Source organism: Trichogramma pretiosum, unplaced genomic scaffold, assembly GCF_000599845.2.
Source record: "Trichogramma pretiosum strain Unisexual culture from Peru unplaced genomic scaffold, Tpre_2.0 scaffold1, whole genome shotgun sequence".
NCBI lineage: Eukaryota > Metazoa > Arthropoda > Insecta > Hymenoptera > Trichogrammatidae > Trichogramma > Trichogramma pretiosum.
The window spans coordinates 4,266,511-4,294,361 of NW_019641703.1; the positions used below are offsets into that span (position 1 = coordinate 4,266,511).

At 41.9% G+C, this 27,851-nt stretch overlaps 2 protein-coding genes across 4 annotated transcripts; one reads left to right on the forward strand and one right to left on the reverse strand.

The window, feature by feature from the left end:
• Positions 1–522: 522 nt before the first annotated feature.
• LOC106655195 lies at positions 523–3,011 on the reverse strand. Of its 2 annotated transcripts, XM_023462734.1 has the most exons (3): positions 1,725–3,011; positions 1,243–1,556; positions 523–1,164 (listed from the first exon to the last, which is right to left on the reverse strand). In XM_023462734.1, exons 1-3 carry the CDS (start codon positions 2,897–2,899, stop codon positions 650–652), a joined length of 2,004 nt encoding a protein of 667 aa, XP_023318502.1. In that variant the 5' UTR covers positions 2,900–3,011; the 3' UTR covers positions 523–649. The 2 variants fall into 2 exon arrangements, with proteins under 2 accessions (XP_023318502.1, XP_023318501.1); XM_023462733.1 differs by having other exon boundaries at positions 1,243–3,011.
• A 22,859-nt stretch (positions 3,012–25,870) lies between these two features.
• LOC106655556 (zinc finger protein OZF-like) lies at positions 25,871–27,642 on the forward strand. Of its 2 annotated transcripts, none has more exons than XM_014375991.2 (3): positions 25,871–25,944; positions 26,026–26,107; positions 26,184–27,642. In XM_014375991.2, the coding sequence occupies exons 1-3, from the start codon at positions 25,901–25,903 to the stop codon at positions 27,603–27,605; spliced, it is 1,548 nt and encodes a 515-aa protein (XP_014231477.1). In that variant the 5' UTR covers positions 25,871–25,900; the 3' UTR covers positions 27,606–27,642. The 2 variants fall into 2 exon arrangements, with proteins under 2 accessions (XP_014231477.1, XP_014231488.1); XM_014376002.2 differs by having other exon boundaries at positions 26,026–26,101.
• The last annotated feature ends 209 nt before the right edge of the window (positions 27,643–27,851 follow it).

Genomic DNA, 27,851 nt, shown 5'->3' on the forward strand with positions numbered 1-27,851 from the left:
CCGCAGCGCGGTGCACACATCATATAATATCGCTCTCGATCGATGCGCACCTCGTGCTCCGAAGAATACAAAATATCACAGTATATTGGCTTTGCTTCGAGTTCGCGCGCCGGTGTAAATTGATAACGGTGCCGGCGCAGCTTCTGCATCATACACACACACTCACGGTACAACAATAATGCGCGTCTATACAGCAGCAGCAGCAGCCATTGTGCATAACGATCCGTTTATCCGTTCCGCGCGCGAATTTCTCCAAGGAGCTTGTGCAAGGCTGCATAATATATAATATATATAACGTAATGCCTATGAACATGAAAATTTATTCCGAAGTAACGGCTATGATGTATACTACGTAAGGTCGCGGAACTCGTGCGCAGCGATCGCTCATACATAAATAATACCAGTGGGGGGTGTACGAATGTAAAATTTGAAATAAATAGTAGTATATAAAAAATTAATGTGTGTATGAGCGGAGCAGGGAATGCAGATGCTAGGGTAATAAAGATCAATCGAAGCTTCGAATCGGAGGAAAAAAAATCTGGTTTCTTAAATCATAGAATAAAATCTATACATTATATAATGTACAATATAGTCATCTCAGTTTTCTTTATACAATATCACCCCCTATATTTAGGGGACTAAAGTCGATTTACAAATTGTCTTCGTCAGATGCAAAGATGGCATCTGCAGGGTTTCCGTCGTCCTCGTCAAACAGCTGATAGCGAATGCTCTTGGCGATGTGTCCGTGCACGAAGCCCTCGATCAAGGGCAAACGACCCGGGAGGATTCTAGCTATGCCCTCCCGCAAATGCCAAGTTACAGACGCGTGTCTGGGTTCGGTTTGACAAAATTCGAGCAACGACCTGGCGCCTCTGAGCATTCGGCCCTGAATAATCCTTAATTCACTCGCGATACCCATCGTCGTTACTGGCATGTTAAATAAATCTTTCTCTCTTTCGTCTTCCGGCAGTCTAGCCTTCAAATGAAGACTCGCCTCTTCGAGCAACCCAGTTAATTGTGGCTCCTTGTGCAGTTCACCGATATCGATAATCGTGGCGAATTTCCATATCTCGAAGATGCATCGATGCAAGTCCTTATTTTCCAATGGATAATCCGGAGACATGATGAACGATCTGAGATAGGTTTCGATGACACTGTAACTACCTGCGAGCGATTTGTAATATCAGAATTTTTAATGCTACAAAAATTTACTCGCATTTATATAAGTATAAATCTTTTTACCGTAATGCAGTACTCGCGTTATGTCCGTTCTTGGAGTGAGCTGGCGGGCTCCTTTCAAGAATGTCCAAATCGCGTTCTTCCTGTCCCAGGTCCAGCCCCAATTAGGCAACGTGTTCAGATGCTCAATGGTACGCAGACAGTTGTCGATCGTGACGAGATCTGGCAACTCTGTGTCATCGTTAGCGCAGAGCCCTAATTGCTGTAAATTAATGGTGTTGACGACCGCGCGAGCGCGTTCATCGGCGCCTCTATGAGGGTCTTCAACAGCGTCATCATCAGCCTGTCCATTAGCGTCTTCGTCAGCGTCTCTATCAACGTCTTCGAGACCGTTTTCATTGGCGACTCTATCGGCTTCTTCTTCAGCGTCTTCGTTACCGTTTGCAGCGGCGTCTCTATCGGCGTCTTCGAGACCGTTTTCATTGGCGACTCTATTGGCTTCTTCTTCAGCGTCTTCGTTACCGTTTGCAGCGGCGTCTCTATCGGCGTCTTCGAGACCGTTTTCATCGGCGACTCTATGAGGGTCTTCAACAGCGTCAGCATCAGCGTGTCCATTAGCGTCTTCGTCAGCGTCTCTATCAGCGTCTTCGTTACCGTTTGCAGCGGCGTCTCTATCGGCGTCTTCTTCATCAGCGTCTCTGGGAGCGTCACGATTACCCAAAAACACCTTTACCAGCTGGCTGTGGACTCTCGCGACGGCCAAGTTCAGCGGAGTATTGCCCGAGTGGTCTATGGCGTTCGAGCCGAGCAGCGGGAACAGACGCTCCATCACCCACTCCAGTCTCTCTTTGGACATTCTGTCGTGACTGAAGAATCTCGGAGTATTGGCCGCGATGTAGTGATATAAATTATCACCGTGACTGTTCTTGAACGCCACGTCCGCTCCGTGAATCACGAGCTGTCTGAAACAGATTAGCTGCAGCTCGAAGTTCGCATCGGCCAATACACCTTTGTGGAACAGGTTGAGCAGTGGGCTGTTGCCGGCGATGTCGGTCGTGTTGACATCGGCGCCGAGATGCAACAAGTTTACGAACGTGCGAAGGTATCGGTCTGCCGTATCGCGTCGATCGTCGAAGCAGCCGATTCGGAGGCAGAGCTCGTTCAGAGGCGTCAAGCCCGTGCTGTCGCGTTTCTCCAGACAAGCGCCGTTGTAGACCATCCACTCGATCGCGTTCCACCGTAAACAGCCGACGGCCAGTTGCAGGGCCGTCTTCGGCAAGCCCCTCGGTCCGTAGATCAAGGTCGCGTTGAGATCGACGTCGCCGCAACTCCAGTAGAAGGTCATTCTCTCCATGTTGCCGATCAGGCAGGCGACGTGAAAGTGCGTCAGTCCCTGCGCGTCCACGTAATTCCGGAAGGTGTACAGGTCGAAGAGCGCGTCGATAGACACGATCTGGCGGACCGAGCGCGCCGCGACGTGCACCGCCGTCTCGGTCTCTCGCCGCATCGGTGGTATCCTCGTGCAAGTCAACTGGAAGAGCTCGATGATCTTCTCGTCGCCTGCTTTCACCGCCCATTTCGCGAAACAGTTCAGGTCCTCGGCGCCGAGGCCGATAAATCTGTCGTGGAGCTCGCCGAGTCGGTCCAAGTATCCGCTGCCGTACAGGGATTGCTTCAACTCCAAGTAAAGTTGCGTCCGTTGAGCTCTCGTTAGACTCATGATGATGATTCCAAGCCGTGTGTCGATATATACTTCGGGTACGAGAGTTCGCTCGGTCGGTCGCGCGCGCGTCTGCTTCGAGCTACGATTACGGTCGGGTACTGTATCAACGTGGCTATTGTAAATACGATCGAACTGTGGTAGGTTTGCGACGCGTGCCCTCTTCCGTCAGAGGGGAAAAATTAGATTGGTAAATCCGATACTTGTCCGAGTGACGATTGGGAGATACGCTATTATTGTTTCTCTCGAGTGTTTGGACTCGTTTTGAAAGAAAAACAAAATTTCTATATACAATGTGATGGGTTTATTTATAATGATGAGTTGGCATGAAGCTAATTTTGATTTTCACGATCTCTTTTCGCACTCGAAATCGTATTTTAATATTTATGAAAATTGCTTTAACTTATTGTGGCTCGTTATTAACGCGATTAAAAAATAAAATTTATCGTCATTTTTACTACTCACAGAACATCGTTATAGTCAATCGTAATCATTGAATAAAATCGACTCGTCAAAAATACATGACATAGCAGCTCAGACAAAAAATAGATAAATAACGATGTACATCACAGCAAGACACCATATCGGTTGGCAATTAACAATGAACGACCATCGACTGAAGATGACCAATACGAGGCATATGACCGTTTGAAATAAACAAAAAGGATTTCCTCGCGAAATGAATAAAGAGACATCGGATTGCGGTTACAACCTTTAATCGTGATTCGTATTGACAGTTTAGCAATACTCATGAACATTAGTAGTGAAAAAATAAACAAAAATTTACCATTTCAAATATTTTAATAGTATATTTTGTAACTTGTGCGCGACGCGGTTGACTCATTCAGAAGCTGTTTTCACCCGAGCGTAGCGAGCGAGAGACTAGCTGTAAACGATATTTTTTAACCCTGCTTGCGAGAAACTAGGATTTTCTGACGATTTGAGATTAGAAAACTCGTATTTCGCCCACGCAGTGTTAAAAAATACGTAACTGCCTATTGCCTTATTTTTTACGATTTTTCAGTTACAATTTTTTTACAAAATTTAGACCAGCTTTAGAAAACTTTGAATTCAAAGATACAACTTTGAGCCTTTATCACTAGATGGCGAGTACATTTAAACTGTAAATCTGCAAGTGGTAAAGTCAAAATAATTGTATAAATTAAATCAATCAACGATTTTTCAGTTAAACATTATTCTTTTCGGTTAAACATTAAACTTTAACTTTAACACTTTAAAATACTTGAAAATGGCAATTTAACTGTTTCAAAAAAATTTAAACCAGTTTTTGACCACTTTAAATACAACTATACCACTTCAAGCCTTCACTGCTAGATGGTGAGTAATTTTTTTTACAAATCTGCAAGTGGCAAAGTCAAAATAATTGTTCATTAGCCAGCTACTCTTCCATCACTGGACCATTTGATTGCGCCCAATTTTCTCTTTCCACGAGCGATGTCAATATCGTCTTGTACTCATTTATACACGAATCCTCCCGAAACTCTCGATTCATCCGTTCCCCGGCACATTTCATACTCCAACTAAAAAAAAAAAAAAAAACTCGAAACTGCCGCGCGAACCCGAGTCTGCGATCGAAATAAGATAATTAGCCCTGCCGCGCGCGAGGTCGTTAATATACACGCGGCGCGTCTGGTATTTTCCTCATAGTATACGAAGCGTCGAGAAGCCATAGCGATACATACAAGTGCACACAGGCAGTAAAGCAGCTCCGTGGCAGCAGCTCTAATCACCTCATCTTTAAAATCTTCTACTTACTCCTTTATGAACAAGGATCTAACGACTACTCGAGCGGTACATAATATACGTACACACACAGGGTCGTGGCGCGCGCGCAATATGCATCGTATACGTATACACGTGTACGTACACGCGCGTGCATAGGACGGATAGAGAGATGGAGGCAAAACTGCGCACAGCTATCTTTTTTAACGGGATACGGTATGCCGAGCTCGCGAGACAGAGAGAAAGAAGAAGAAGAAGAAGAAGGGAGAAAAGGATGGCGAAGCGCGCGATGGGCCCGCGTGCGCGATAGAGATCGTTATAAAGTGCCGCTCATTTCTATATATATACTTGCGCGCGCCCGGAAGAGAGGGCTAAATCGGCTTGCGCGCGAGCGCGTATGCATACATACGCTTCCCGATATTCTCGGGTTCGCCAGAGAGAGAGAGAGAGAGAGAGAGAGAAAGAGAAAAAGGGATAGAGAGACAATAATGGATCGAGCCGTCTGCGCGCGAGGATTTACGTGTCATTATAATCGAGCGCGTATACATGCGGATATACAAAAGCGGAAGTTTATATATATGTGCTGTGTATCGATCGAGAAGATCGGTTCTGCGATGCACCAGCAGACCTATAAGACCGATTACGATCGGCTTAATGAACTTTTGTGCATTAGCCGATTGCGGCGATCGACCTACGCGATGATCATTTCCTTTTTATTTTCTTTCTCTCTCTCCTATCTCTCTTTCATCGCACGTATATATAGAAAAACGGGGAAGAGTAAGAGCGAAAATTTTCTATATAATATAAGCGTATGTGTACGCGAAGGGAGAATCGACGCAGCCATGGCAAAGCCCTTTATACAGCGAAAGTCATGTACAAATAGTTGGCGCGTCATCGCGATATCGGTTAGCTGCGATCTCTAACCCTACAGCTCACACCAGCCATTAACGTGCGACTGTACGTGCGTTTTTCCCCCAGCGCAACGCGTGTGAATTTTTTTCAACCATTGCCGCGCAGGATATTAAGTTTTTCATCGATAGAGACACGTGTATTTATCTTTTGGAACTTTTTTTACATATTACAGGCTGATTTCGATCTCTCTATATAGAGGCACACGATCCTGCACCGTTTATATCGATTAATGGTATACATACATGGCAATTTCTCGAGAGATCCTCCGATGCCGATCGAAATTCGTATATATGCGTTCCGATGTATTGCGCGCGCGCGCGCGAGTTACGCAACTCTATAATAAACCAAGCGACGCATCTCATGGAGAATCCCCGATGCCGTAAACTTAACTATTAGCGCGAATTCCTATTTAAGGCCTGCAATTATAAATATATGAGGCACTCGATCTCGGCCGCGACTGCAATACGCGAATATATACGTAAACGCGAAAAGGATAATAATTAAAATTCGCGCTTGCGTATTGCGGACGAGCAATATGTTTATGTATCGCAATACGTTAATTAACGGCTCGCATTTGCTGTGTATATATAAGCGATGCCCTCGACACCGTAATATACATAAACTGCGCTTCGTGTACTCTCTGGCACGCGTGGGCCGCTGCGCACTGCACGTATTATCATCTGTTGTACAGCGGAGAGGCAATATAACGATATATAAAAGCATACGGACGTCCGCGTGATTTTACCGGAGTATACATCCTCGTCGCGCGGACGTATATTGCGTCGACCTTTACTTCTTACCTCGGTAGCCCGGTTTATTCGTATACGTATGTGAAATAAAGTCCGATTCGCAGGAGCTATTGAATAAATAATATAGCCAAGCACAATCGTCATCGTCGAGGCGAAATATCGTAAATACACACGAACGTTCGACGCCGATTCGTGTGCGTAAGTTCACCCACGCGATTCGCATTCGTACGCGGCGAACAATTAAATTACGAGCTCGCGCGCGGGCGCCTGCTTATAAACGATATAGCGCGTCAATCGGACGACTCGGCTATATTGTGTATAGCATGACGACCACTGCTATGTGTGCCTATAGCGTCGCTAATAGACATTACACGGTGTGTATATAGGTATATTTGTGTACGTGTGCGCACACAACTACCTCGGTGCGAGGATCTATAGCGATGGGTTGACGATCGCGTTTATGTGCCAGTACATTATGAAGTACAATACAAGAGAGAAACATAGAGAGAGAAGGAACGAGCATTTCCGTTTCTGTACGGCACGTCTTTGTCTCGTGTAATCCATCCTTTCGCGCCTATAAAGAAGTAAGTGGACGAGCGAAAGTAACTACCGATCATAATACGAGCAAAAATGATCCTTTTAGGATTATACGCGATTGTGTTTTCTTTCCCTGGTAGGAAAAAAAATTTTTTTTCAAGGTTAGTCTTTGGACGGAGAAAAAGTTTCTTCGACGTAAAAGGGTCATTCCAACTGGAAATGTGTACTAATCGGAAGTATAACGTACGCAAATTTACAGATAATGGTACTCGGCATCTAGTAGTGGTTTCTTACACCAATTTTTAAATCATAATTCTTTTATAATTATCTGCTTGCCTTCGTCGAATTATCATTGGTCATTTATAAGAAAATCATTGATATTTGGACTATTTCAGCTAGAAGTTCATTGATCTTTGATAAATTTTCTAAATTTATAAATTTTAGACGATGAAATAACAGAAAACATCAACGTGTATTTTTTTGGCTTCCTCCGTGTAGACTATTTCATATGTTTTTTAAACTGTGTGCTTCAACTTATACGATTATTTTAGTTTTACCACTTGCAAGTTTACAGATAAAGTGTACTCGCCATCTAACGGTGATTAGTTAAACTACTATAATCGTATTTAAAGTGGTTGTAACTTGGTCTCCATTTTGTTAATGTTGTTAAATAGTCGTTTTCGGGTTCTACCACGGACGAACTTTTTATATCGAAATCATTTTCATAAACTACAGATAGCGAAAAAAGTGCGTTGCTTCTGCATCAGCCACGCTCGCGCGTACAAAATACAAAGCGCGCACTATTATCGTCGGGCAATCGGCATCTATCTCGTAGACACGCGCGTGCAAGCCGCCACAAATACATGCGCGCCCATCATCGAGTACTCCCCCGCGCACACACACACACACACACACTCTTCTGGAAACACTCTCTCAAGCTTTTACGCCGACGAGGTGTACACGTGCGCGCGAGAGATCGGCGCGCGGTGATACACCCGTTATAAAACCGCCTATGCACACGCGGGCATAAATACGATCTGCTGCTGCTGCTCGGATTCGCGTGCGCGCGTGTGTATGGGAAATAATAGTATTATCCGCGCGCGAGAGCCCAAGCTGACTCTGACTCTGCGGTAAAATACAGTTTTCGAGGATCTCTCTCTCACTCTCTTTTCTTTTTCTCTCTCTCGTGAGCGCCGCATACGCCTATTCGATCGTGAAGTTCAAGAAAAGGATCGCGAGAGAGAAAGAGAAAGGATCGCGGAGGGCTTTTGTTTCAAACTGCACTGGGCGCTGATGGTGCACCGGCGTATATATAATGGAGTTAGCCCAGACAATGTGCCGTATACCGGTGTGCGTTTAAAGTCTATAATACGTCTGCGTGTATATATATCCGAGCGAGAGAGCAAGTGGGTGGTGCGCTCGCCTAATGCTATACAGCAGATACTAACCATAACGCGAGTGCGATATATAATACCCAAAAATAACACCACTTCGGCACTTTTCGCGGCGTCGAGCGTCGCGATTTCATCGCATTTTATTTATAACGCGTACGTAAAACTTCGAAATGTTGATAGTTGGATTTGCAGCAAGGATATAAGGTAACAAAAGAGTGATGAAAGAGCATGGGACTCATAGCAGGCTCCGTTCCCAAATGAGTTGGTTTAGGATTCGAGTACAGTAGAGATATATTCAGAAGTAAAAATCTTAGCCAAAAGTCCGAGAAGACAAACACACCTGCAGACATTTCTTGGTAATTCAATGTAGTTTCCAAATATGTAACCCAAATTTTCCTACGATGTCTGGTTCCTAATTTTATTTTCAAGCCTATCACATAACTTCCTCTGTGAGGAAGCAAAAGCTGCAGTGCTGGCAGTTATGTACGAGTAAGTTATTACTGTTCACTGTAAACGTTCACGTTTACCAGGGCGAACCTCTAGAAGAGCAGCCCTTAATTTACCTATAGAGTAAATATTGGCCTACTCGTTTTTCAACTTCACGACAGGCCACTAGGTGGCGTGTCGCGAAAAAGTCACCGCCGCAAGAGGCAAACATCTTTTAAGGATACAATTTCGATTTCGATTTCTATTTTGCCCAGCTTTTAAATTGTACACTTCATGCAGGGTGCGGGCCCTGTCTTGGCGTGATGTGTCCTTGCTATGCCAACAGACTGACTACACTAACTGATAAACAGTCACAATTTAAACTTAAACTCATATTATAAATTGTAATTATGTATATAGTAATTCAACAAATTGTAAAATGCCAGTTAATCAATCAATCTCAAAACCCAAAAAAACTTGAGGAACGAAGATCGAAAATCCCAGAAAAATTATATTCAATATACACCTATTTATGCGACTGCGAGAGAATGAGAGCTAGAGATTCATATATCACCCGTGGGCAATTGTCACGAGCTCAAGTATGACTAAGTTATACAGACGCAGCAGCGGCTCGAGCTCGCGACGTTCGAGAAAAACCTGTGCAGTTGCTCGTGGATCGTGGATGCACCTGCACCGATCGCTGTCCTGGAAAATGTATGGGTATACCGATCACGCGCGCAGTTTGGCGCACGTGTCTGTGTACGGTCTTTTCTCAAACGGCGAACGCGCGCGTCGTCGTCGACGTTACACGAGATCCTAGTGGCTGAAGAGAATTGAGAAAAAAAACTGGAGGAAAAAGGCCAGTCGATCTCGGGCACCGGTGCACGCGCGCGCGCGCGACCAGGTCACGAGTACGCGATTGAAGATCGTGTCCTATAATATAAGGCTTGTAACGACGTAAGGATGTGAACCTCCTTTTTTATCCTCTTCACGAGGACAAAGCACAGAAATCGAGTAACTATTCGCATTATTATATTATCTATGAGTCGAGCAAGTACCTTTTATTGGAGTACGAAAGAAACTGCCTTGAGTAAACAATATTAAAAAAATGCATGCGAGTTTATGCAAGATATCAGGCTCGTAATTCATATAAAAGCGCCGATACCCATGGAAATCGCACACTATATTCCTTCCGAAATAATGAGCAATCGTCTTGACGTTTAAAAATTTTATTGCCGCGCGACTGCGAGTCCATATATTTATAAACACACTACTATATATATAGGTGCAGAGCTAGTGCCAATTGCGCACCACCCGGCGCGAGGAGTAATAAAGTTTTATTTTTTTATCGTCCCTTGCGGCTGTATTGCCTCCGCGAAGCTGCTGCGTGTGTATTATATAGCGATCTTAAACGCTTTCAAGTGACTTGAGAACGATTCGTATCTACGCTGAAAATTGCCGCTCGCGAGTGATTTATTTTCGAATTTCGTTAATCATGTGATGAGTCGTCTTGCAAAGAGGTGTCAGTAATGTAGAAATTTTGAGGATTGTACGACACGCGTACAGACGTATGTGAAAATAAAATCCACCTTTTTTCGATGACATTGAAGTGTTTTAACATATATATTAACATTGATTGGCTTCTCGTGATTTTTCTATTATAATTTTATGTTAAAAAATATCAGGCGCATTTTAAATTACCTAAAAATCACAATTAATAATAGTTTGAAAAAAAATTACACTAGTTTTTCAACACTTTAAGTCTCCGTCACTAGATGGCAAATACTTGGATTTGTAAACCTCATGCAAGTGGCACAATAAAAATAATTGAGCCAGTCAATGTTCATTGAGTTAAGAAACTCAAGTGCGTATATTATGGTCGTCTGCCACTAGATGGCGAGTACTAATTATCTACAAATCTGTAAGCGGTGAAGTCAAAATAACTGTATACAAGTCAAAGTACATGCCATCGTTGATCATGAGATACATTATTTGGAATATCTTTTGTTTTTCGACAAAAACTAGCGATAAGATGTCAAAAATTTCTATCTAGGAATGATCATTGGAGATAGACAATTAAGAAAAAAATACGTCAGAGTCGTATCGCGTTCATAGAGAACTCTGCTGCTACCGATGCTCTCTCGCTGGCAAAATTCGATCGGTGAGAAGTACCGATCGGCGTTCGCGCTGCAACCCGAGCTTATACACATCGATATATGACTGACGACGACGTATATAGACGACAAGTGGGTCAGTATTATGGCTCTTCGCGCTGCAGTAGTATGTGCAAGGAGCGCGCGCGCGTGCACGTACATCACTCGCGGAGCTGACATGTGACGAGAAAGTGATGTATATACGTGCACTGCGACGGACAGCCGCCGGCGTCGTATATATAAGAAACACAAACACACGCGTATTCGAAGTAGCAAAGGAAGTCACAATATATATAGACCTCGAATAGAGGATCCAAAAGATTGAATGCATGCGACACTTTCTCAGCTGGCTGAGAGCTGCTGAACCGTGAACGGCTGCGCGCTAATTCAATCTCGCGGCGAATCGATAGAGCCGATGCATGTGTGCTTTATAATAACGAGCTCGTGACGCTGTCACTGTGTTCTGCCAAGGGCCCAAAGGAGTCTTGGAATTATCTATGCATCGTTTGTTTTTACATTTATGGATATTTATTTATAATAATTTTACGAAAGTTCAGGAATGTATGCTTATATGGCCAATCGCTTGCCTATTATCTATGCTCTCTCCAGGATTTTCATTTCTTTAAATTCCATCGAGGGCCTTTCGTACACTGTTACCTTATACGTATTCGAAATATAACGACTTATCCTCTACGTCGAAGCAAGAACGAATGCAAAATAATAGCGATAGAATCGCTAACCGCGCAGCATAAACATATGATTGCATAAAAGTAACGAGCTGTTCAATTTTTTTTTTCGACGCGAAACGAAGATTCTTCTCCAATCGAAATATGAATCTAGAGCCACAGATACATAAATTCAGTCACAGATAAAGAATCTCGTTCAAGTTGTACGATTACCAAATATCGATACTCACATCCATTTCATTGGGGTATTAAACATTCAAAATGCGCTCAAAAAAGCTCATTACCGATCGAGCTTTATAATCATTACGACCCGTACCATAATTAACAAGTTTGTCAAACGAGGCGCGTATAACTCGAGTAGTGATATCTTAATGGGTGCATTATGCGTGTATAATATCGTGTACGTACACATGCCAACGCGTAACTGCAATTATGAAAGTGACTTTTCCTTCCAAGGCGCATCGTCAAATCCTCCTATGTATAATAATACGATGATAATGCCGCGCGCGTGACGAACGCTTTTTCCTTTCTAACTCATTTTCACTTCTCTTCGTATACATTATGCGCGGAGTGCACTCGCTGCTCTGACGTGTGTGTGTGTGTGCCTGTGTTGTTTGCATGCACCGGCACATGCAGCGACGCGAGAGAGAGAGCCTCGCGCTACTACTACTCGCGGATTGTGTAATTGTGTGCTGTTGTCGGTTGCTTCCGAAATGGGCGGAGAGAGAGAGAGGAAGAATAAAATCCTCCTCGCGCGGTTTTGAATTCGAATGAATGAATGAAAAAAAAATGACAGACTCGCGCGTGGAGTGCGTAATTATGTTGACGAGCTTTATGTACCTACGCGTATAATACACATGAGCAATGATATAATAAAGTGGAGGTTTAGTTTTTCAGACTTGTGTTATCCACCTGAGCGGTGGCTGTTTCATTGTTGCCACTTTCACGTGTCTTTTATCGTTCACTGCGACGATAATTAAAAAAAAATATATTTTTTTTTCATTCGAACGCTTGTTGTGCAAGGATTTCGATCGTTTAACAGGCAAATAATATAATGATTTTTCCTTCGACTTATTAAGGTTTATACTAATCGTTAAAAAGTGACTCTCGCTTTTGCAACGCGCGTTGACAATCGGCGCAAAACCTAATTCTCTCCGCTGCGGCAGTAGCAGCAGCGATCTCTCGTGTCATAATCACCGGAACGGACGGCGCGGCAAAACCCTGTTTATTTTTTCTCCTCGTTCTCGTTCTTTCTCGTTACTTTTTTTTTCTTTTCCTGCGCGAACTATTTAAACGTCTCATTTCAGCCGCGTCTTCGTAATGCCGCTGCATAATACACCATACTCTCTTATGGTCTTATTCATTTTTTTTTTAACGCGCGCGTAATTACCCGCCGAGCATACCTAGAGCTCCGCGAGTTAAAAAGGCAATTGGACGATCGCGAATAATTCCTATTATAATATACAGGTGCAAGAGTTTATCCTGCTCTCTTATATGTCCTCGTCAAAGTATATATCGTATCGTAAACGATATAATGATATAGATTGCCAAATGTAGGGTAAACGTCGACTAAATGAATATTTACAGGTTCGATTGACCGTTTTATCGGTGTGTGTAATAATAACGAGACGTAAATTGCCACTGCGCCGATGATTAACTCTATATATTGGCCATTCTGCATACGTTGAGCTGCGAGTCGTTAGTATCGATTTTAGAGAAGGTATTCACTTCGCGTCAAGACTTTACTTCTTAACCTCCTTCGTTAAGCGAGGAACATTATCCTTTTCTTTTGCAATAACGTTCAAGAGTACACAAACTCGACTTACAATTGAAGCTCGATCGTCATTTTTTTTCTCTCTCTCTTTTCCAAGAAAGACATTTAGTTAATCTCAAGTTTCAAACAAATACGAATCGTGCCGAAGTGCCGTCGCTATATATACTTTTCCGATCCGCTTCCTGCCGATCATCGAGAGATGCAGTGCAAAGTAGCGATTTTTATTTATAAAAAAAAAAGAGCGAAGAAAAATCGGAAAACAGTTAAATCCTAGTTGTGTCAAAAGCCGATTCTCTCTCTCTTTCTCGGAGAAAGTCGCGCGTGCTGCTGCAGCCAGCAACGGTAGCCTACTCAAAGTGCAGCGTCCATATAGTTGAGAATAGGTCGCGCGACGCGGCGTGCAGCAGCTGACCCCGAATTAAGGATTCTCATGCTTAGGTGCCGTGCACGTGTGTGTGCGCATCGGTAAATTTTTCATCGTCACTCGATGACTCTGGATACACAGAGACCAGAGAGCAACTTTCGCACGATGAAGAAGATCAAAATAAGCTCCTTCGAATTATTGTCACTCATGCCGCAAGGAAATTGCGTAATATTTGCGCGCATCTACTTCAGTCGTCGCGTTCATTTCAAGAAATCTAGTTAAAGACTAGAGTCAAAGATTAGATCAACTACTTGATCAATTACTAGTCAAAACTTAATGTATCGTTAAAACAAGATTTTTTGAGAATAGGTTTTTTTATTTATACCCTATGAAAAAATTTTGGCCACTTGCGAGTTTTCAATGCTCTATCTGTTGTTGGAATCACGAAGATCACGATCGAACGTTAATTGTTACATTTTCCTACAAAAATACGGTCCATTTTCAAAATCAACACGCAGCTGTGTCAAAACAGCTGTAAAGAATTGATACTTCAACGAAATTTCGCAAAAACCCCGCTTATAATTTTGCGTTATCACGCAGGGATGAGTGAAATTGCGCGTTCGAGCGTGACGCATCTAGATACGCAAACGCGTGTGCGCGCGGCGCAACGAGTAAACTCGTTAACCCAGCGTGCACCTAGCGCCGGTATATAACGACGTTGCCATGCAAAAATACGACAAACAGTCGAGTGTGTTTGAGCAAAATCAATATTTGAAAAAAAAAAACAGAAAAAAAGAGACAGAGAGAGAGAGAGAGAGAGAGAATGAAATAATAAACGAGAGAAGGACACTGTTAACGCTTGCTCGCTCGCGCGTTATTTTCCCGCAACAAAATCGATCTGCAAAATAACGTCGATGCTTTTTACAGGCCACGCGGAAATAAAATCATGGAATTAACAACGTACTTTTCCGACCATTTTCCACCCATTCTCTATCCTTCCTTTTCTTCTTTTTCCATGACGCGCGTACGCCAAGCGTCGATGGATGGATCTACGCGATTGCGACAAATAACGACGTGTACTACGTGTGTGTGTGTGTGCGTTGTGAAATTCTCGGTAAAATCGTTTACGATATGCATGCACCCAACAACAGCAGCAGCAGCAACACAACACGGCTCACGTGGTTATACGTTTAAATGTGCACCACCATGCGTTTGGCGTAAATTTATATGGCTCTCTGCCGTGCTAAAAGTCATTTAAGCCTTTCACGTGGCTGCCGTCGCTGTCGTTGTTCGTGTTTTGTTCGCCGCTCGGCATTCATAATTTCGTCGGCGAGTACGGTATACGATGTTACACGCGCTGTATACATGGTAACTATTATACCGAGCGCGCGTGTGTGCATACATGCGACACGCGAACGAAAGTCTTGGCGAAAAAATTTTAGTTTTTTTACTCCGAATTCGTCGAGATCCAACGCAAAAGCGTTCGATCGAAGTAATTTTAACGACGAGACAATTGTTACACCTCGCTCGAGTCATTCAATTAAGCGAGCGCCCCGAGATCATATTTCAAGGCACGATCGAGCTCGTACCATCGCATCCTATAATAATAATAATAATAATAATAATATACACATAGAGAGCAGTTCGATGTTACACTGTCGAGCTCGCCGAGAGAAAGAGAGCTCTCGAGGATGATATAGCTTGAAAACGACGGCGGCAACAGCAGTCGTGCCGTCGCGTTTTAAAAGGCACCCAACGGACCGATCCATCTTTCTCCCATGCTCTCTGCAGCAGCAGCTTCGGTATTATACACCGTGTCGAAAAATATCCTCCCCGGCTTTTTCGACGTTAAAAGGCGAAAGGTGTATATAATAGAGCACAAAAAAAAGAAGGACGAAAATAACAACGAGCAGACGAGCGAGGTTTTTCACTCTCTCGGGCCCGCAATTAACTTAGACACGCTTTGCCGATTGTGTACTACGTGCTGTTTGTGTATTATACGGCGGTGGCAGCGATATTTTTGCACTTTCACCCTCTCTTCTTGTATATATATGCTCGCTTTACATGTTACACCAGGATTACGTTAGGTGCGAGGATGTTTTCGCGCGCGTTATATTATATTATAGCCCCGGCGATATCGGAGCTTTATGTATAATATTTAATGTATTTTATGATGTATTATGGTTGCGCAGACTAAGGCACACGATGATGATAATGATGATGACGCGACAGTGAGTCCGAGTATGACCATCATGATTTATAGAAATTCTGGTGGAAACGTTCAACGTTAATAATGGGTTAATAACCAACAAATTACCATTGGCAAAATTTTAAAATTTATAATCATTTATTGGTTTGTTTTTTGACGATATTTATGTAAGAATTATTTTAGAAATATCGAGCGCATTTTAAAGACTTAAAAATTATAATTTAATCGTTTAAAAAAATTCAAATTAGTTTTAAACCACTTTAAATTCGATAGCACTACTTAAAGCCACTGTCACTAGATGGCGAGTACACCTTATTTCTAAACCTGCAAGTGGCAAAGTCAAAATAATTGTATAAGTTATCTTAGCAATCAAAAAACAACAATTAAGCTTAACTTACAATTTTTTAAGCCAATGCTTAATCTAAAGCGACGAAAGTGAAAAAAAGTGCCTTTTACTCTTATGCTAATAAAATCGAATAACAAGAGTTTTATTTTAGAAATAGACTCAGAACATTTAGCTGTTAACGAAAGACAAAACATTGAAAGTACAATCAAAGCGATGACAACACCAGCGAGACAATGAACTCAGTGGGCAAGTGATAAAGAAAATGACTATAAAGTTTTTAAACAGTTGCAATAATCATGCGGGAAAACTCGGCTGGTCAATTAAAAGAATTATAATTTATTCGTCAATCGAATCGACCAAAAATAAAATAAATCGAATAAAAAACTCTTCATCCCGAGTAAGTCTCTGACGCGTCGTAAAAACGTTCTCACGAACGATGACATACGAGACTGGACGTGACGAGCTTCTGCCTATTATCAAGCTCACGAACGCATAATACATACTTCTACGAATAAAAAACCAATGATAATGAAGAAACGAGAGAAAGGGAGCGGAATCGCGCGCTCGAGTACAAGTGCAGCGTGCGGCGAGTGCATTAATACTATATATATACAGGCCGCAAAAGGACTTTCTACGACTGCGCGCGCGCCTCCGCATCGTTATAACACACACACGCCGGATTTTAGCCGAGAGAGAGAGAACGGAAACGTGCATAGTTATACGCATGTGTGTCTGCCTATATGTATGTATTAAGGTAACAAAAGGGGGACGCTGACCAAGAGACGCGCGAGTACTTATATATCGTAGTAGTAGCCGAGACGTATCGGGTTGTGTCCTTTTCCTCTCTCTCTCTCGGTGCTCTCCGCGTCTTGCTCTCGAAACCCCATTCCTTTTCTTTATATATATAGTCGCGCTCGTGTGCTTATATACGCTGAGACCGCATCGTGTATTATAATAAGAAGCTAATATGCAGCGAGGGCCGCGTACCACGCAGGTGGGCGGCGACGTCTCGCTATAAAACACTGTATATAGGATATACAATGGTATATGAGATCGTCGCGTGTTAGTTCATTTTTCATGTACACTACGGTTGAAAATAAAAATCACCACGAACGATATGACGTCACACGATGCGCGTCGAAAATAATCACTCGGGAAAAAGTGTAATTGGCTGCCAAGCGCTGAATTATTAATTACGTAATTTGCATGGATGCGCGAGCGCCGCGCGATCGAAGTCCACTTTATTCTTTTTTCTCCTCTGTTATGATATTTATTATATCGTAAAAGAGTGATTACTTTTCGAGCGCCGGGCTGCCTTAAATATTCATAATGTATACCGAAAGGGCTGCGCGCTGCACGAGGATCAATTAATTATGTCGCGCGCGCGTTCTTTTGTACGATACGTGTCAGTTATTTCACTGGACAGATGGGCAAAAAGTTTAAAATACTTATCGAAAAAGCGAGCGCAGTTACACATTCGAATGTAATAATATTTACCAGGATATGTGCTTGAAGCTGCATATTGTCCACTCTGTATGTGTGTGTGTGTCGTACTTCAACCGTGACGCCGTTTTATGTACGTGTGAGTGGGAAGAAAATTTGGGTTAGCGAAGCTTTTGGCACGAAATCCAGATTCTCTCTCCCTCAACAAGGAGCGTAACGACGACGAAGCTTGCCGTTGCCAGCCAAAAAGCAACTATATACAGCAACGAATTGATAATACGAGGCCACGCGCGCAGCGAGAGATTCTAGTTCGCCATATGCCCGAAACTTTCGCTCGAAATCAGCTGAGCGAGTACGACTAAAACGAGGAAAAGCATTACAATACGTACGTAATTTAATTCTAACGCGATTTTCTACTTCGTACGATGCAAATAAGAACGGGGATCGGGGGTCGAGGGATTTTTTTTCCTTCTTTTTTTCGCAATATGCTTAATTGTGTTTATCGTGCGCGGTACATTGTATACAGAATTATGCCGATCGAGACTGTAAACGGAGTCGTAAAGCTCGCGTGCGCTCGCGAGCTTCTTTTGTTTTGTACGTGCATATACGTACGGAGCGTCATTGTTTCGAGGTGTTTCACCGTATACGCGATGTTATACCGATACAAAACAGCCGTATTGCAGTACCATACCGGCCTATTAGAAGTCATTAGCAGAAAGCATCGATAATTGCCTCGTCATCGCCGGGCACGACGACGGAAGTGAGAGACGAACACGACCTTCTTTTGCCGCGGCACCGGTGATCGATCGCGTATACATCGTTCGTTCGTTTGTTTATTATTACATTGTATACAATATAAATGAGCGAGCAAGTGCAGATGAAAAAAAAAAGTTATGAATGGAGCGATAAATATATAACGAAAGGTTTATGCTACATACGATTCCTGAACTCTTCATATTCCGGCGTTACGTCAGTTTTAACTCTCTCGCGAACAGGTCACTATTAACTGTACGTACCGCGCGCGCGGCATATATAGACTTTTCATTTCGCAGGCGCATATACTTATACTATTCGAGAACGCATTTAAACGTTAATATGCATTTCATCCATGATACGTATATATACGATATACTTTCACTTGCATAATGTGCGCGCTGCAAGCCATTAATCATCGTTAATTGAACGATAGGGTATACGGTACATTACGATATGGCGAAATGTATAATAAGACGCCGAGCGTACTCGCAACTGCGATTATTATCGCTTATATACATCCGATATATATATGTATGGCAATAGGTATAGTAGTACGTATCGAATTAGTCGATGATACGGTTGAATCAAAGTCTCGCGTGGGTATACTTTTGTTTTTTTTTTTTTGTTTCTTTACGCGCGCGTACGTATTCGAATCGAGAATTTCGATGAATACGCAATTGCCATCGCGAGAGAAAGAGCTATAGAAGCAGGTGCGCTAGAGAACACGACCGTATTGATACGAGCCTGTGCATATATAGGTATATTTTACGCGGCGAGCGCTCCACCGGCACGAGTTCCATCGACTGCCGCTGCTGCTGCACGAAAAGGAAGTTGATTTGCGACGACTACTCGCAGTCTATATTCACAAAGGGTATAACATGTGTGTAGGTCTATGCATACGTGATGTGTCCGCAATCGCCTGCTGTAGTATATATAGCATATGATGAAATCTCACATTTCCATGTGCATCGTTAAAAATATTAACAAAATTAATGTAAAAATGATTTGAGTTCGATTCATTATAGACAAAATCGCTCATTTTTTTCCAAGACCGTGCTATTTCTTATACAAGTATTTCAACTTTGTCACTTGCAGATTTAAAGAAACAGCATACTCGCCATCTAGTGGCAAAATATGACAATGATTATAATTACATTTTCATTTTAACGATTAATTTTTAATTCTGATTTAGTTTTTTTATTGATTACTCAAACAATTTATCGCAATACATACTTGATCAACAATTAAATTTTTTCAAGCATTAGCAACAAGGAATTTTGCGCTTTATCGGATTGTCGTTGATGTGTCATTGACTCGAACTCTCTGCTCTTACGAGTCTCGAAACTGTCACAGCGTACGAGATTCATGTATGTGTAAATATTACGGAATCGGAACTTGTTTGGGAATGTTTCGAAGGCATAAGATCTATGTGTCTATGAACAATTATTTATTATTTACGTATATACACTACGTACAATTATTTATTATTTACATACCTAAATTATGTACAATTTATTCATCAAATAAAATAACCGATTCGAAACATAATGAGTAATGTTTTTTTTTTTTTTAATTATTAATCAAATCGTTTTTCGAACTATTCTCTCTATTTTCTCGAGAGCATCCACATACTCGTTATAATCTTCCTGTTCACATATTTGTTCTGCGTAGTGGCACAGGGCAACGACAGCTTTCGTAGCTACTGTCTTCGTCGGGATACGAACCTTTTTGAAACTTTTTCGTACACGAGCATATTCTGCTTTTTTGTTGTAATAGTTTTGGGAACTATCGTCTTCGACGTTACATCCCGTCTTCCTCCGTCTAGCTCTAGCTCCGTCTTCGCCATCATCACTTTCGTGATTGTTTGGTAGACTGTCGTCTTCGCTGCCACTTCTGGAATTCATTTGTGAAGCTCCGTCTTCGCCATTATCACTTTCGTGATTGTTTGGTAGACTGTCGTCTTCGCTGACACTTCCGAGATTCGTTTGTGAACTTTCGGCGCTTCCTTGATTGCTTTGTCGATTTTCTTTATCGCTATTATTTTCGTGAGCGACGCCGTGAGAAGCAGAACTACAAGGACGACCGCGGGATTTCTCGATTGTGATGCTATGCGTTTTTTTAAAATTGTTTAGCCAAACATAGTTAAAACGGATATCGAGGTTCGCCTTTTTAGCGTATTTCGTTGCTGTATCTATCAAAAGTTGACCGGTTATTTTCAATTTTTTTTTATTTTTATTAGTTTCGTGCCACTTCAATAATCTCTTTTCAATGTTTTCGTATGCTTTTGCTCTTCTTTCCTTCTGCTCGGCTTTTCTTTTGAGACGAGCAGCTATATCCTTCTCAACTTTGCGTCTATTTTCCCAAATCTCCTGCACCTTGTCCGTTCTGATTCCAAAGGTTACGGCAATTTTTTCATCCGACCAAAGTTTGTTGTCTTTGTGTCTTTTAAATTCGATAATTGCTTTTTTACCATCTAGGTCTACATAATCCGATCTTCTCCTTTGGCGCTCCATCCTTCGCTCTGAGACGATCGACCGAGATCCTAATTACTCGACACACTCCTAGCTACAGCGAGTGTTCCAAGTAAATAACGACACGGCGTACACTACCGAACGTTGCGTGAAAACTAAAATTTTATACGATACGATCGTCGAGTAGATTTCAAACTTGTGTTCAAAATTCGTACTAAAGAGGTTCGTTTTTCTCGAAGGTGTCAACGATAGGATCATCGAATATAAACACGCTGGATTTTCCTCGAGTATAATAATATACGCTAGGCGACGCGCGCTGACTCTCTTTCTCTCTCGAGAAATCGCGGAAATCACCATCAAATCGAATGAATTTGCATTTTTTACGCGCGATCGATTGCGCGCTCGCTTCGAGGCTGCAGGAGCTGCCCGCGACGACGATAATATAATACAACGCTCGTCGTATATGTTTTTAAACATACACTGTGCCACGAACTCATTGAACTTATATATTTCATTTCGCCCATTCGTGATTATATTACGTACGGTATCTATAAACGTATTTATACAAGTTCGTATAGATGTTCTGCGCGCGACGTATCGATCGTGCAGGTGGTTGCCGCTCGCAAGTCGCATATACTCGTCCCGCGCGGCGGCGGCAAACTACTCTGATCTATGTCTGCACGCGTATATAGGAAGTAGACACACTATAGAGCTAGCTAGCTAGGCTGCGACGCAGGGCTCGCAAGAGCAAGAGTCGAGCTTTTTTTCTTCTTCCTGTCTAGACGAAGAGTTATTATTTCGAAATTTGTTACGCGCGCCCGCTATATACGGAGCTCGCACACGGAACTGAACGAAGATGGACGTGCGCGCGACTATTTATGGGGGTACTATATCGAATTTTAATCGAAAAAAAAAAGGAAAGAAAGGATGAATTTAAGCTCGAATGTCGAACGCGCGGCTATATATCGAGTGGAATCGAAGAGTTCTTCGTTGTAAATTCGAATCGCAGAAATCACATACGACGACGAGGACCATAGACACTTTACTAATGAACGGATTTTCAGTTTCGCAATCGTCATAGTACAGTTGTATGACAATCGTTGCTTTCCGATATAATACGAACAATATGTATTATACGCGTGTATAGACGCTCACGGGCTTGCGCAAGCTTCTCTCTGGCGATACAAGCGTTTTTATTCTTCTTCTTTATTTTGCGCATAAATGCTGATGCAACGAAATCGAATTTCAAAGTTGCATTACACGAACAGACGCACACACACACACACACACATGCATAGAAGTATACACAGAATAATGTATGTATTATATAGGCACGTCTGCACGGAAACACATGTCTCGAAGCGGCAATATATATATTTTTACATTGGCCGAGCGTCAATGCCGTGCCTTGTATGCATGTGCGCGCGCGCGCCAAACGAACGATGAGCACAGATCCTATATGCTGTAGCTATATATAGCAGTTAATAGGCAGGCGCAGTGCACTAATCACACGTATTGGCTTTCGCCATTGAGCCACGCGCTTGGATGTGTACTATACGCTGACTCGCGCGGACCCGCACGTGACACGATCGCGACTGTATTACAGCTTTCGAACGTCGCGAGGTAAACGCGCGAGTCACTGAGACTCATCTATCTCGAAATTCCTCTCTCTCCTTGAAGTGTTCGATCTTGTGAGATATTATGTGCTGCAACATCGTGGAATAATCGATCGCGCGATTATCTCGTAATACATAATCGACGATCACAATTTTTACGAAAGATTCGGCTATGCAGCGCAGGTGTATAAAAATGTATCGTACACAGTCCAATAGGTGTATGCGAGCAGTTGACGCGCGAATCATCGCAGAGATCGCTCGTAATTATTCATCGTGTACACTGCAAGCTCGGTTTCAGTCGGAGAGGCACGATTCGCGATGTAATTCAACCGTGTGCGACGCCGATGATTTTCGTTCAAAAAATTTTCGCTCATCATTGCGATGTCTGTGCACAGTTTATTAGACACATCGAACGAAATTATAATCGACGGTCGGGCGTACGATCGTGATCTCACTTACGAGATTTGAGAAAAAACACGCAGGTTCTACCTAGATTGTTACAAAAAAAAAACCTTCACGCGGTTATAATGTGAGATCTGACGTCAATGCACTTCATTGAAAATTTAATCTATTATTTGAATTTAAATATATACACTGAAAATTAATGTTCCAATAGAGATTTAGTTTTTGCGCCAATCGCTCATAAACGTGTGAGACTACGATGATTATTAATGCTATGTTTCCACCACTAGGTGGCGAGTACTTTCATCTGTTAATCTGCAAGTAGAAAAGTAAAGATAATTGTATAAGGCTAAGAATGTTTTAGACCTATATCAATTGTATGCGTCAACTACTCTAACGGCCTGAAAATTCATAAGTAAAGAAACGGCTTCTGTATATACAATACACTCGTACACGCATGCGGGATTATGCAGAGATCACGCGGTGAATCATCATTGCGTATCCATACACGCAGGATCGCCACAGCTTATATTATTATTATTAATGCCTAGCGCCAGTCTGCCACGATTATATCAGCGAAAACGAAGAGTAAAACGTGTGTGTGTGTGTGTGTGTGTGTGTGTGTGTGTGTGTGTGTGTGTGTGTGTGTGTGTGTGTGTGTGTGTGTGTGTGTGTGTGTGTGTGTGTGTGTGTGTGTGTGTGTGTGTGTGTGTGTGTGTGTGTGTGTGTGTGTGTGTGTGTGTGTGTGTGTGTGTGTGTGTGTGTGTGTGTGTGTGTGTGTGTGTGTGTGTGTGTGTGTGTGTGTGTGTGTGTGTGTGTGTGTGTGTGTGTGTGTGTGTGTGTGTGTGTGTGTGTGTGTGTGTGTGTGTGTGTGTGTGTGTGTGTGTGTGTGTGTGTGTGTGTGTGTGTGTGTGTGTGTGTGTGTGTGTGTGTGTGTGTGTGTGTGTGTGTGTGTGTGTGTGTGTGTGTGTGTGTGTGTGTGTGTGTGTGTGTGTGTGTGTGTGTGTGTGTGTGTGTGTGTGTGTGTGTGTGTGTGTGTGTGTGTGTGTGTGTGTGTGTGTGTGTGTGTGTGTGTGTGTGTGTGTGTGTGTGTGTGTGTGTGTGTGTGTGTGTGTGTGTGTGTGTGTGTGTATACGTCGATACTCGCCTGCGTACACACATATACATTGGTATTCACGCACGTGAATGCATTTCTAGTCTCGCGGCGCGCACCTCGTGCGCCTGAATACATACATATAGTGGGCCTGCACACACATACTCACATACACACACGATGGTATGTGTGTGGGTGTGCAATGCAATCAGAGCTCGCTTAATAATGTTCGCGTATACGCGAGCACGGCAGTGGCTTACCCTCCTATTACGCTCGTGCACAACATATATAGCTATATCAAGTGTGTATGTGTGTGTGCGTTGCGCCTTGGCGTTATCGCTTTCGCTATATATACGATGATGACGCCGTATGTATGTGTTAATGCGAAAATGTACATTTAATCTCTCTCTCTCTAGCCGTGCGCAGCGCAACCCCCTACACACACTGAGACCTGCATTTATATACGGCGAGTTTACCTGGCGTTCACGTTTTCAGCCGTATAACTAGTGTTCAAGCGAGCGAGCATCTAATACTTCTCTCTCTCTCCGCGTGTGTAGATATATATAGGGTATAAACGAGCCCGCGCACACATACATACAGGGACGGACGCAGAAACTAACGAGCTGCCGAGAGAGAGAAAGGTGGTGTGTTTCCGCGAGGGGGTGCACGCACGCACACACACACATACACATGCGCACCCGCGACAGCCATAGATCTTTATGCGCTACACAACGTGTACGTACTAGGCGATGGCCTGCGTCACGCGAGGAATAGGCGGAGACTCCAAAAATAGAAGTAGCCAAGCACGCATATCGTGCGCTGCACATACGCGCGCGCGTATATAGCATTGAGCCAACGTACTGCACGGGGGTTCACGGGTGGTGCGAGCGGAGCTATATACGGGCAGCGTGTATATTAACGGCGCGAGCTGCGATGGCGGCCAGTCTCGAGCTCGATCGCGCGAGCTTGCGCCAAGCGCGAGCCGATGTTACACCCTTAGGTCCTAAATACGTATCTTGTATACCCGATGGAAATAACTCAACACGAATCATTGACGTAATGTTCGAAAATTAAACATTTGAAATGTTTTGAAAAAAAATTACCACTATTTGGATGGCCTTTATGGTTTTTCTGATACAAATATTGAGAGCATTTTAAATTACCTAAAAATGACAATTTAACCGCTTCAACAAATTTAGTTCAGTTTTCTATCACTTTAGCTACGATGATACTACTTCATATCTCCGCCACTAGACGGCGAGTACCTTTACTTCTGTAAATCTGCAAATTGCAAAGTCAAAATAATTGTATATATCTCCCTTTCTACTTTTTTTAAAGAGCTAATGATGTATATGCTATCGTTTGTTCACAAACTTATTACTTGCGATCACGAGCCAATTGAATACGTGTTTGCTTATTTTGTTCGGTGGATGAACAATTCCAAAATCGTTTAACATCCTAAAACTAATGAAAATATACAATTAAAGAGAATTCCACAAATTTTGCAGTCATCCGACCTATTGCGCATGTAACACGATCGAGACAAAAGGAAAAGATATCATTTATCTGCAAAAAATTCTTTACAATACTCCTCACATCTAAACGCATGTGCATAAATTATAATCTTATTAGGTATTACACATGTGTGATAGTCGATTTTTCAAATTTTAAATTCATTACTCTTTCTCGACGATCATAGCATTACTTTTTTAATTTAAAACTTCTTCGTGATATTTAAAGAAATATATTTATTATTTAATAGATAGAAGATCAAAAATGTAACTTCTACAATATTGTGCTAAGACTTTGCTTTGCTATGTTTACAAATTTCTTTATCCAATCAGTAGTACTATGAATAGTAAATATTGTCAAATCGAATTTCAGTTAGCTAGTTTGAAACATTCAAATATCAGTCGTTCACGATCAAATGAAAATGATGGAACCAAGTACTACATTTAACTTTGCTGTCAGGTAACTTTTTCATTGCGAGAATAAAAATACAATTAATTAAAATATTATAAAATAATACTCTACGTTACTGCCATTTTTCAGGGTAAAAGATGAACCTGCAGATGGATGGCAGAGTGAAAATAATTTTGAGATTTCTGACACGACTCCTGATACTTCAGTGAGGGTTGATAATTTTTTCACGATTCGTATTATAAAGCATTTCTGACAATAATTTTTATGTAAATGTGATGTTATTTCAGACTCGTGTGCTTCAAGAGAATGACGAAAATTCTGATGTTGATGACAGAATAGAGATAATTCTTGAATGTGAAGACGTGAAGCTGGATATGAAATTACTCGTAGTTAAGAAGAATGAAGAGGACTCTTCACAATACTTGCAAGATACGGATGGTAACAACTATAATCAAACTCATAAAAAAGTTAAAATAGAACCTGCAGACGAAGTGAAAAAGGAAATAGATCTGAATTTCAACAATGAACTCATCCAGGCGCTTGATACACGCGAAAAATCATTTACCCGAGAAAGTGTTTTAAAACGGAAAGTTGAATCATCGCATAGTATAACCTATTCATGTGACAAATGCGGAAAGGCATACTCAACTAAGAGTAATCTCAAAACTCACATAGATTCTGTGCACAAAGATGTCACTTATGAATGTAATAAATGTAGAAAGTCATTTTCACGAAAGGATAGTCTCAAAAAACATATTAGGACGATGCACAATGGTGTGAAACATGCATGTGATATATGCCCAAAGACATTCAGTACAAAGACTAATCTCAAAAACCACATCGATTTCGCGCACAATAAAATTACGCATGCGTGTGATACTTGTGGAAAAGCATTTCTCCATAAATACAGTCTCAAAAAGCATATGAATGTGGTGCATAGTAGTATCACACACGCATGCGATGTGTGTGGAAAGACGTTCAAGTACCAAAATACACTCAAATTCCACGTCGATGTAGTACACAATGGTGTCACATATACGTGCGATATGTGCAGAAAGGCATTCACGCTAAAAGAAAATCTCAAAAAACATATTAGGACGATGCACAATGGTGTGAAACATGCATGTGATATATGCCCAAAGACATTCTGCACAAAGACTAATCTCAAAGTCCACATCGATTCCGTGCACAATAAAATTACATACGCATGTGATATTTGTGAAAAGACATTCTCAACTAAAGGTAACCTCAGATGCCATATGGATGAAATGCATAATAGTATCACATATGCATGCGATGCGTGTGGAAAGACGTTCAAGCGCAAATATAAACTCAAATTCCACGTCGATGTAGTACACAATGGTATCACTTATGAATGTAATGAATGTGGAAAGTCATTTGTACGAAAGAATACTCTTCAAAGACATATCAATACGTTGCACAATGGTGATGCTCATCCGTGTGTTGCACGTGGAAAGACATTCGCTCGAAAGAGTGAACTCAAAAATCATATGAATGCGAAGCACAAGGATGTCAATCATCGATGCGATGTATGTCAAAAGACATTTGCGCGAAAAGACAATCTTCGAATCCACGTTAATGCAATGCACAAAGGTGTTACTTTTCCATGCAATGTTTGCGGAAAGAAATTTTTATATAAAACCAACCTCAATAGGCACGTTAGATCGCCGCATATTGGTAAAACTTAAGAACGCATTAAATTTATAAATTTAAATTGTGACAAAATTGACGATATACGATATAATGTATATTTTTAGAAAATTAATCAAAAATTTTTAATTTATAACAATATCATGGATTTTTATCAACGTTGATGTATTATTGTTGTCTACAATGTTTCAAAATAAATTTTTGACGAAAAGTTAATCATACTATTTATTGTTAATTGATCTGAATAATATGGTTACCTTTATTGCAAATTAACTCTATACAAT